The sequence below is a fragment of the Vigna umbellata genome, chromosome 2 (assembly GCF_029865625.1).
Source record: "Vigna umbellata cultivar VRB3 chromosome 2, Vumbellata_1.0, whole genome shotgun sequence".
Taxonomy (NCBI): Eukaryota; Viridiplantae; Streptophyta; class Magnoliopsida; order Fabales; family Fabaceae; genus Vigna; species Vigna umbellata.
Genome location: NC_142166.1, coordinates 50,218,789 through 50,230,995, shown reverse-complemented (window position 1 = coordinate 50,230,995; position 12,207 = coordinate 50,218,789). Strand labels below are relative to the sequence as shown.

Genomic DNA, 12,207 nt, shown 5'->3' with positions numbered 1-12,207 from the left:
TTTAAGTTAACTAGGTAATATCTAAGTTAAAATGTTTCTTAATTTTCCTCTCATCCTCTCTTTTTGTGTGTGATTATTTTATATAATTTGATTTTAAATCACAAAATTAAAACTAAAATTATGAATGTAAAAAAAAATATGCAATTGAAGGTGAAGAATTTACCTTTATATATTTTTTCCCGTTAAAATAATAATTATCAATGAACAATAGTTTAATGTTTTCTGCATTCGATTGGGCTTTATATAGATGAGACCGAACAAAAAAATATACATATGTTTAGCTATACGTTTTTTTAAATGATAAATACTTTAATGTTGGTTTTTAGATTTTAAATCTAGCACTCAACTAACTAAATCGTTATCCGGAGAGATAGTTAATTATTGAAGTATTAGATTCAACCAAAACCAATAAAATATATGTAAATCAATGAACCATCGATTGTCCGTTTTTGAAATGTAGAATTTCGATTTTATATATATAAAAAATATTTAAATAGTTTTATAACTCAACTTTTGTTAAATAATGTAAGATTGAAGAGACGTGGTAGGCAAATAACTAATTGTTTGTTTTTATTTTCATAGGTGGAAATACTCGATTTAACATAGAGTGATATCATTTACGCTATGGTCCAAAACAAACGGCATGTCTCGAATCTTTGATTTGGTACAGAATTTCAGGGTTATTGGTTGAAGACCCAACGCTTTCATGCAGGGAAAAGGTTCTTGCAGAAGCATCACAATTCATTTCATGATTTGTATGAATTGATAAAAGAAAAAAAGTGAATGAGAAATTTTCAAATACAAGATGTGGATAAGAAGATGCAATGCAAACGCCGAAGACTACGTCGGGTGGATTTTTCGCTTGTTTGTACGTGAGTGGCATTTGGGTGTGACAGGGATATCACGAGAAATAATTAATTTTATTTTTTCACTTGATTGTCTAAAAAATTATGTTAATTTATTAAGCATTTTTATGAATAAGTTTTTGAAAATAAAAAAATAAAAAAAAGTAAAGTATAACGCGTGTGATGACGCAATAGAGGTGTGGGCTGAGTCAAGTGTGGAAATGCATGAAATATGAATGTTGTTTGGAAATGGTTGTCCATTTGTGGAGTTATGAAGTGTGATAGGTCGGACACGTATCATATCTGGTTACCAATTCTGTGTTGGGAGCCATGGTGCCAAAATATACGTCCGAAAAACGTAGGTGTGATTTAACTTTTCAGACATTTGATAAAGATGGATCATTCTTTTGCGGTTGGGGATATGCTCTGTTGAACTCGTCAATGCACTGCTGGACACACCTTCTTTTCCATCACTATTCGACAAAAACAAACTATAACTCACATTTAGATCAAATTTCCATAAATATTTTTATTCATTTCAAATTTTATATTCAGTGGCTGTTCGGTTGATTACAGCAGCTACCAACACCTTTCGCAGAACATTTTGCATACTAAGTTTTCAATTGTCGACATTATTAAGTGTTTAATATAGCATGGTGTTAATCCTTTTTTTTCTGGGAAGGTGAGATTCTTGAAATTATGTGCGTGTCTTCATTACGCAACTGAACCCTAAATCACTGTCATTTTCGAACAGCAAGCATAACCTGAAGGCCATTTCCAATACCAACCACACTCTCACTTGGATTCAGTCAGAGACCGTCACCATATTCTCACACAATCAAACCTTTGGTCCCACTTTCCTTTCTCCTTATTACTCTATACATCAATGCCGGCCATTCTTATTCTATTGCATTTCTCTTTATTATAAATATATTCTTAACCCTAAACTGTTTAATACGTGCCATCTTTTCTTTACTTTCCAACTATTACCACACCATGTCCAAACGATTCAAAATCAAATTCAATGTTCCTTCCTTTCAGATATGTCGCTCGAAAGACCTTTCTTCTTTCCCAGGAAACCCCGTTCCTGCCATATACCGTCTCTCTCCCGTTAACCACAACGCACGTCATCCCAACCTTCCTTCTCCCCAATCGTCCAAGATAACGTCGTCCGTTTCGCAGGGGTGCAAAATGTGCCGTGACAAGGAGCCGTACAAAGCCAAATCCAGAAGCCGGAAAGGCACGTCGAGCGTTCCGTCGAGGCGAAGCGATTTTCTGATCGACAACGTCGAGGAAGAGGAAAGCGAGACTCTGATTTCTTGCTTGACGAGTTTCTCCGACGATATTTGTCACGACGAGGCGAGGGACTTGAGAAACAGTAGGCATAGAAGGAAGGCGAGCAGCGTGAAGAAGGTTCAGAGCGTGAGGTTTCGGAGCTCTTCGGAGAATCGAGGAGGAGCGGGAACGACGGAGAAGGTGAAGAAAATGTCGACGACGGTGACGCGGAGCAGTGTTGAGGGGAAGGTGAGGGAGAGCTTTGCGGTGGTGAAGAAGTCGAAGGATCCTTACGAAGACTTCAAGAAATCGATGATGGAGATGATAACGGAGATGGAGATGTCTGAGGCGGAAGACCTGGAACAGCTTTTGCAGTGTTTCTTGGCTTTGAACTCGCGGAGTTACCATGCAGTCATCGTTAGAGTTTTCATGGAGATTTGGCAACAAATGTTCGTGTGGAACCCAAAGTCCGTGAAAAATCTCACGGACGTTAAAACTGATACGGAAAAGTAAATTGTGCTTTGTTTTAGGTTACTTTATATGTGAATGAGTTAGTCTTAGGATGTTTGATTTGTTTTTGGATTGAAAATTTATTCATATACACCTTTTATTTAGTCTGCTTCAATTCTAGTAGAGAAATATTATGAAAAGAGATGTGTGGAATACATGTGCTGTAATAAAAAAAGAGATGACAGTGTGAGTCAAATTTTACAGTGATTATACAGAGTGATTCTAATGTAGGTTAAACTGAAGATTATTGCACTCAAACTTACAAAAACGCTGATTTATGTTGTTTTGTCATCAATATAATACTTTCATAAGGAAATATTTGTTTTTATTACAAAGTATTTTGAATTGTATAATGATAATTATTTATTACAAATACTAGAGTGAAAAAAATACATGTAATTAAAAAAAAATAGAAGAAATTTTAGTGACAAATAACTCATAATACACTGTTGATGGATTAGATTTATCTTTAAAATTAAATATCTTATACCATTGAAAAAATATAAATTAACTGATGTCCTTGATTTTATAAAAAGAATAAAATATTTTTCAAATACATATATAGCTTTTGTAGAATAATATTATCATATTAATTGTTTCAATCGAAATATATTTTTCAAAATTAAAAATAATAAAAAAATATTTAAGATTAGTCATTATTAAACAATAGTTAAATGGATTAAACTTATTATCTATTAAAAATATAAATATTAAAGAAATTAATTACAATAATTTAATAGATAGTTTCATATTATAATTTTTTTAAAAAAATTATAATATATTTTAACATAAGTTATTTTATTAAAAAATAAAATAAAAAAATCATTTTTAAATTTGTTTTTATACCTCCCAAATTCTATATAATAATATTTATTCTTATATTATTTCAAGATATCATTTGTAGATTATAAAGATTTAAGTTCCATTTGGTTTTAATATTCATGTTTGTAAAACAACTACAGTGTCTATTTGTAATTTTTTCTAGATATCGACGCATTCCTTTACGATAACAACTTTATTATTTACACCACAATACAAAATAAATAAATTAAGATACTTATTCATAAAAGTCTACAAGCTATTTTTATTTTTTTAATCTGTGTTCAACTTCATTTTATGTCATCGTTCTAACATGTCTTATATTTACAAAATAAACATTTAAATTGTGGTTATGAGACCATCAAATCTAAATATGTTCAATTGATCCTTTATACTACTTTATTATTATTTAATTTGTAATATTTACATACCAAGATTAGTAAAATTTATATCATAATCAGTTATCATGTTTTTATCATAGATGGAAAAAACACTAAACTCTTGGCTTTATTTGGATGAGAGAGATGAATTTGGGGAACTAGATTACGGAAAGGTGGGTTGTTTAAATAAATGAAAACAGTCTTATTTGAGTGATTTTGGGAAAAAAAATGTATGTATAATATAATGAGTAAGATAGATAAAAAAATGTTTCAATAAATAAAATTATATGATTATGATTTTATCCTCAAAGACAAAAGACATATAAATTTAAATATACATAGAGTAAATTATATTAAAATGGGATTAGAGTTGTTATTTTAAATAATAAAAAAAAAATAAGCTGAGAAAAAATATAAATTAATAGGGCTTGGTGGGAAAATAGTTTCAATTGTATTTTCTTGAATAAAATTTTTATATTTTTCTTGTAATTATTTTTAACATTATGATTGTAACAATTTTTAAGATTTATTGTCATAGTAAACATAAAATTACGTTGTTATAAACATTATAAATTAAGAATTATTGAATCATATTAAAATAAAATAACAGTGGTTTATAATAAGTTGTAATTTAAATGAATAGTTTGTAATAAAATATTATAATTATTTTAATGTACTCAAGGATGATAATATTGTAAGATAGGAAATTATATTGTTTGAATGTTTGAAATGTGTTATATTTAGAGGATGAAAAGATAAAAGAAGAAATTATTTATCGAAACACATACATATATAATTAAAGTTAAGAAACATTCATATTAGTTATGTTACTCATTAATATAAGCAAGAAGTAACCTATTATGATGATGTTGTAGAAACACATATCTATAAATTGTGAGATGTAACGTGGATCCGATGTAAGAAAAAAATTATAGTATTGATCCATTATTTTATTGTCCGAAATATTCATTATTTTTATTTTCTAGATCATTGGATGATATCAAAACAATAGCGTATGATCTATTAATGAAACTTTTAAATTGATTGACACACTTTTTAAATAACAGTTTAAATCTTCCAAATATGAAAGAAAACGGTGAGAATGAATAAGTTTAATAATTACAAATATATACTTTTATAATAATTTTTGTAATTTTTTTAAAAAAGATATCCACTTTACGTAAGCAAATACAATTCCAACAATTCCATATAAAGATCCAACAAGGAAAAAGATTTATGACAACAATTTTTCCTCAAATAAAAATCCGCAAAATGACCTTACGGAAGTTTAACAATATAATTTTTAAATTGAAAATTCTCATAAAAATAAAGTTGTAAACTAAATTTGAAAGAATAAATATTGAGATCTAAAATAGAAAAATATAATGGAATTCATTGAAAACTAGGAAAACATATTAGAAAATCTAATTGAATTTGTTGCAAGTTGTACGCAATAACGATTCTTAAATCTGATTGATGTCCTTGGTGGATTTTTAATTGTTAGACAATTAAATGTAACATCAAATAGTGAAAGCTTAGTTTTCGTACAAGTTATCAAACGAATAAAAATGAAAACTATATGTCAACTTATACTTTAAATGCTTCGTTTTGGGTATTCAATTACAACATTTATAATATTTAAAATAAGAATTCTAAAGAAAGTCACTGGATTCGAAAATTGAGAAACTACAAATCTATTTTTATTTCAAAATTAGAAGAAAACTACAAATCTTTTTCTATAAACTAAATGTTATTATTTTATTATTTTTTGTAAAGAAATTCTAATATTATTTTAACTTACATTTGAAATGTATATTTTAAACGATTTTGATCATTATATATGGCCTGAGATTTTTTATTATGTCATATACTTGTATTTTATAATATTTTGTAATTAAAAAAATTGATTATGTACTGTCAATTTATAGTATGTAAGCCCTTAATAAAGGCTAACATAATAATTTGGTCGATTTTAGTATTACCTAATTAAAAAAAACACATATAAAAGTGAGTTGATAATATAGACTTTTGTCCACTAACAAGACGTGTTTTTATTTTATTTTATTTAAAATAATTGAAAGTTGTTTTATTCTGAATTGAAACAATTTAAATGTGATTTTGATTTTAAAATTAACGATGAAAGGAAAACAATTAGTATAATTCGAATATATTTATTAAGAATTTGGGAAAAATGTTTTACTGTTTCTATTTTTATTAGAACTTTTTTTAATAAAATATTCAATAATTATTATTTTTAATATTTATGATAACTTTATTTAAGAAAAGGAAAAAAACTTTTCTAGCTTTTCTTGATGAACAATTTATAATTTTTTTTATAATAAATAGATATAGTAAAAATAATTAAAAAATGTTTTTTTCGTAAACAAATACACAACGAGTTTATATTATGTAAGAAATTAAAAAACAGAAGAAATTACCAAGGGTTCCCTTGGCGCCTTTTCTCAATTTCGAAAGTGTTTGCCGCCATTTCATTAGGGTATAATGATGCAACGACCCCTTTTTATTTGCAGAGTCTTGCGGCTTTCGTTTCCAAAGCGAAGATCCTGATTCAACCAAACTCTGAAACTCAGTTCAGAACCATCCATGGAGAGCGACGACGACCTTGCGCTATTGCCTTCATCTCCCGTCCACGAACGAAAGCTGAAGCGTTTGAAGAAAGCAAGTAAGGTTCACGAACCTTCTTATCCTCCATCCTCGCCCGCTGTTTCTTATGAATCCAGAAAATGCGAAGAACACTTCACGGTGTCAAACGGAGGATTTGGGTCCGATCAAGAACATCAGGTACCAATCCCTAGTCCAGGTCCTCGGTCCGACTTTCCAAGAGGCGTAACCGTCAAAGATGATGATTTGGGCGCGAAGAGGGTTCTCGATTTTGATTCTGTAATTCAGGAACACGAAAAGGTCGATGGTGAGAGTCAAGAGGTTAGGGATTTTGATTCTGTAATTCAGGAACACGAAAAGGTTGATGGTGAGAGTCAAGAGGTTAGGGATTTTGATTCAGTAATTCAGGAACACGAAAAGGTTGATGGTGAGAGTCAAGATGTTAGGGATCTGAAGGCCAGCGATGATTTTATGGCTTTGAATACCGACGACGAAGTAGAGAGGAAACGACGTAGTTTAACTGACATGCCAGAGAGCAAAAAGAAGAAGAGGATTGTCAGCAGTGATGGAAGTGAAAAGAAGTCTAAAGAATCAGCCATCAATAACAGAAAAGCCGAGAAGGTGGATTACTGCGTTTGCCTATTTTGTTAGATCGTTTTGAGTATTGATGCGTTTGGTTTCGGAATTGCTAATTTGTGGATTTTATGATCTAACAGGAACGGCGAGAAACTATGAAAAATCTTCGAGCCGAGTCTCAAAGGCTCCTTCGAGGTACGGATTACTTTTTAAGCAATAATCGATTTTATGATCTAGTGGAGATTCGAGTTTTTACACGCTCTAACGGTTCACTGTGGTTTTAACAGAAACTAGAGATGCGGCTTTTAAACCTGCTCCTCTCGTTCAAAAGCCAATTTCTTTGATATTAGATAAAATTCGGCAAAGGAAATTGGAGATTTTAAAGAAGTAGGTGGATTTGCATAAAGATTTTGCTTAGCACGCATTTTTAACCTTAGAAAACATACTCATGTTCATCTGCTTTGTAGATCTAGTGCTTCTTCTGAAGATGATGACGATACCCTGATGGACGAGGGGATAGCTGATTATGTAGAAAAGGATGAACCGGAAGAAATGCCAGCTACTTGCCCTACACCCGCGAAGAGTGATTCTGGGACGTTAAATGTTGAATCAGGCGTTGCTAAAGATAATCTTTGTTCAGGAAGCATTCTTTCTCCCACAGTGAGTCAATTTATGCAGTTTATTGTGGGTTAATGTTTCATTTTGATTATGAAATGCCATTAGGCATTTTCTTCTGCTCAACTAGCGGAGATGTAATGTGCTAATTTTGGTCATGTTTTTGGGAGTGTGGCATTTATATGTGCTATACTAAGCTTTTTTTTCCCCATAACTTATTATTAGTTTTTTTGTTTTTTTTAAGTGTATGTATTTTGAAACATTTCTAAATCACATCTCTATTGAATTTCAGGCCATGAGTTCGGAGTCTGAACATGCATTTCGAGCTCCTATTGGTGATACACAGGTTTTCCAATAGTCTGTTTGCTGAGGTCCTTGCCACTAGCTTTCGATTTTGTAGACTAATTGCTTGTTTATATGCAATTTTCAGGAACTCTTCTCTGATTCTGAAAGAAGTGAGACTAAGGAAGATGCTGTAAACGAGAAGTCAAACAATCCTTCGGAAGAAGTTTTTGCCCCATCATTGCTATCAATGAACTTGAAACTTGATTCTGCTTATCCCGATGATGATGTGTGAGTTTTTGATTTTTTTTTTCTTGCTTTATCAAAAGATTTGCTAACGCAGACAATTCATCACATGGAATGCTTAATACTCCATTGCCTATTATTGCCACCTATGACTATGTTGCCAATACTACACTACTATGAAGCTAGTGCTCTTATTTAATCTTTTCCTAACTGTGGTTCTATTAAAACCTTGAAAACACAGAAATTAGTCAAATAACAATACGGTGTGGCCTTGTGTCTGCAAACTCTTGTTATGACGTAAAAGATACTAATTGATATGTAACATTGATCTGTGGATCTTTTTCTTTGGCAAAACACGACTTCTAATTGTTCCAAGTTAAGGAACTGATTAGTGGTCACTTTTGCCGCACTTTGTTCTAATTTACAAAATTTGACGACTTCTTTTTTCCAGCTCTTCTGATGAGGAGGACAATGACAAGGAGAACGTAGATCCACGTGTACATGGATCAGTTCACTTGACTTTACTGCCAAATGGTGACCCTGTTAGGGCGTTTGTTGATGAAGAAGCAGAAGAGGAGGATGACAGTGATCATGATCTACAGCGCTTCCAAGATACTGAAGGTGAAGAAGACAATGATGATGATATTGAGGAACTTAATGACATGATTGCAACTCAATATGATGAAAAGCCAAATGATAAAGAAAAACGTGACCAACTCCACCAACAGTGGCTTCAACAACAAGATACAGCTGGAGTGGATAATGTACTCAAGAAACTAAATTGTGGTTCAAAATTGAAAGAAACACCATCAGTTGAAGAGGAAGATGAGGAAGACAGCGAAAATGAAAGAGATGATGACGATCAAGATGATGAAGCTGAAGAATACGCTGCTCCAGCAGAATCCTTGAAGGCCACTCTGAAAAAGATGAAGCAGATGATCCCACAGATGTTTTCAGATAAAGATGATAAATATGTATCATCTGACGATGAAGAGACTGAGAAGCTAGCTAGACATTGCCTCTACTATAAAACTGTGAGTTCTAACCTCTAAGCAAACCATAATGAATGCTTACTGCAGTTATCATGTCTTTTATAATTGTGCTGAATTTTCTATCGTTGTTTTAACTTGAATTCATTTATAATTTGCATCTCCATGTGTACTGATATACTCATGTTATCAAATAGGAATTGATCTAGTTATTGTACTGTGCTAGCAGGAAGAGAAAGCTACATTCTTTTCACCAGCAGAGGACGAAAGTAGCAGGGGTGTTTTCAGTCTCATAAAGAAATTAAATGTTCCCGATACTAAGAGAAAAGGAAGAACTACTTGTAAGTTTTATAAGTTCCATTTTCACCACATTGCAGTGAGCAAAATCTATGCAATGTATATAAATAAAGCTTCTAGGTCGTGAGAATACTAATGGTTTTTGCCATTAATCTATGCTGCAGCCATCTTTTCTATGCCAACCAGTGGACAGAACATACAAATATCATCAATGGTTGGTTATTTTTAGTCTGTTATGAAGCTATTTATTTATTAAACGCCCCTTTATGATACATGCGTCATACTCTATGTTTAAATACTTATCTGAACATATTTAGATCACAAAAGTGCGTTTTCATTATCTTCAATTATATACTATGTGCCAATTCTTAGTTTCTTTTTTTATATTTTAAATATTGCAGTCATCTTTTGTCGGTCGGGCTTCAGATCGTTTTATGCCCACTTCTCGGAAGCAAGGATCATGCAAAGTTCGATCATTTGTATTTGGGCGAGATGACAGCGACAGCAGAAGTTCATATTTGATGTCAGAGGATTCTTCTGATGCGGTAATAACTAGCTGAAAAAATATGCCGTAAACCTTTCTGTGGTTTTTGAAAAATTGTTGCCATTACTTCAGACTTCGGAGAAATTGTTTTGAAATACTTCTAGTGTAAAACGCGTGTGAAATCATTTTTATATTACTAAAAGTTTGACTAAATAATACAAGAGTATGTTTTCATGAACTTTTCTATAATTATCTTAAAGAAAAAAATGTTTTTCTAGAAAATAAATTTATTTATGTTAATTGTAAAATTTTGGTGAAATTAATGACATCTTTTATACATTAATTTCTTTTAGTTTAAATTTTTTTTATTTTGATATTTTAGGGAGATGTTTATTCAGAAACACTTGTTATTTTTATAGTTTACTTTTTTTTACAATATAAATAATTTCTGATGGATATTATGGTAATTTTTTTTATTAATGCGCATCAAATACTCTTCCAAATATTTTTGAGGTGTCTCAACGTTCTAATACTAATAATTAATCTTATGAAATTAATATTTCACAACATTTCTTTTGCATCTGTTTAGCAATTATTATTAGCATAACATCAGTAATTTTGGTTGGAGTTTGATACCGATGATATGATAAGAAGCACGTTTACTTGACATTGTTGTTCTGTCTTGGTCAATTTGCTAATCTGGAAGATGTGTTTCTTTCCCGATGAACTTAACAGATTCCTAGGGAAAGTCAACCACCGAAAGCGGCTTCTACCAAGTTCCAACGAAATACACAGAACCAAAATACTACCTCGAATTCTACATCTCAAGAGTCAAATGTATCGCTTTTGGATATATTAAGGAAGTCTTCCCATCATGAGCACAGTTTGCAGAATTCCAAAGTTCAACCAAAGGCATCAATATTTGATGCATTCAAGTTAGTGAAGAAGCCAACCAAGGCGTAGGCCAGAGTTTGATGAAAATATCGGTTATTTTCGTATGGTTAAACCTTTAATCGTTCATCGATTATCATCTAATTTATTTCGATCCCTGAAATAATTGAAAAAAGATAAATTCAGCGTATGTGAAGCAATGGTTAAGTAAAGTAACCTTGTTTATTTTTTTCGTTCTGTAAGATTCTGTTTTGCTTTTATATTTGTCACTCTTAAAAGAAAATTCCGTTTCAATTTAGTTGTTGATTTAGAAGTTTGAATTAGTATCAATTAATGTTTTTATTTTATTTAATTTTAAATATTTGAACAAGATGATTAATAAGGGAGATAGCATTAGAAAGATGAAAACAAATTTAACTTGTAGGTTCCATGACAATTTTCCACTTTTTAATGTACCAAAAGCAATGTTCACAAGCAGCAAAAAGTAGTAATTGTCACAATATTGGAGACTTCCTTTTTGCATTGACACAAACCTTGTTATCAGTTCATAACATCTAATACTCTCGTAGTTGTGGTTTGTATGGTTGGATTACTATTATGCTAATACTGAAATTTGCAAGGAAGTCAACAACATTAACAGGAACAACACAGTATTAATCAAATTTATTTATAATTTAAGAATGGCAATATTGTTTTATTGTTTCACATGCTTTGAGTACAGTGCACCGTCGTTGCATACATGCAAATTCCCAAACCAACATCTGGCTGGAGGTTCGAGGTTGAAAATGAAACGAAATGGGTAAGGTTTAACTAAAGGATAAGATTAGATTAACAATTTAGTTTTTAAAATTATATTATCTATTAATTTTTTAAATCAATAAATCTTCTGAAAATTTTTATTTTAGATTTAAGTCTTCCTAATTACTAAACATATATTATTACCTTATCCCTTAAATCTTGGTTTAGCAATTAAAGCGAGAAACATAATTGTTTTTTTAAAAAATATTTTTAAATAGTAATTATCTTAAATGAAGTACCTTTTTATCCCATTTTTTGAACCACAGATATTTTTATAGAAAAATAATTTTTCAAAATGCTGAAATTTGTTTAACAGATTACATGTTTTCCCTCAAAAAGTTTGGTCTAACTCTTAACTATGACAATTACTTCTCCTAAAAAATCCATGAATAAAAAAGACTATTATTTTTACCTATTACAAAGTTATAGTATTACAAAAAAAATACTTTTTTACTTAAAATTGAAATGCTGATTGAATGGCTTTAATAATGATTTTTAACATTGTTTTTGTTAGACATTAAACTTTCAATTAGTTAAAAATAATATAGTTTATTTCAATTAAATCTTTTAATGTAGTA

General features: G+C 30.7%; 2 protein-coding genes across 2 annotated transcripts; both read left to right on the top strand.

Moving 5' to 3' along the window:
- Positions 1-1,587: 1,587 nt before the first annotated feature.
- LOC124847167 (uncharacterized) lies at positions 1,588-2,831 on the top strand. The gene has a single exon (XM_047324588.2). The coding sequence runs from the start codon at positions 1,842-1,844 to the stop codon at positions 2,631-2,633; it is 792 nt and encodes a 263-aa protein (XP_047180544.1). The 5' UTR covers positions 1,588-1,841; the 3' UTR covers positions 2,634-2,831.
- Positions 2,832-6,381: 3,550 nt separating this feature from the next.
- LOC124847164 (uncharacterized) lies at positions 6,382-11,156 on the top strand. Its single transcript, XM_047324583.2, has 11 exons — positions 6,382-7,072; positions 7,168-7,222; positions 7,315-7,414; positions 7,495-7,687; positions 7,935-7,988; positions 8,073-8,215; positions 8,622-9,204; positions 9,386-9,500; positions 9,621-9,670; positions 9,858-10,001; positions 10,676-11,156. Exons 1-11 carry the CDS (start codon positions 6,434-6,436, stop codon positions 10,901-10,903), a joined length of 2,304 nt encoding a protein of 767 aa, XP_047180539.1. The 5' UTR covers positions 6,382-6,433; the 3' UTR covers positions 10,904-11,156.
- The last annotated feature ends 1,051 nt before the right edge of the window (positions 11,157-12,207 follow it).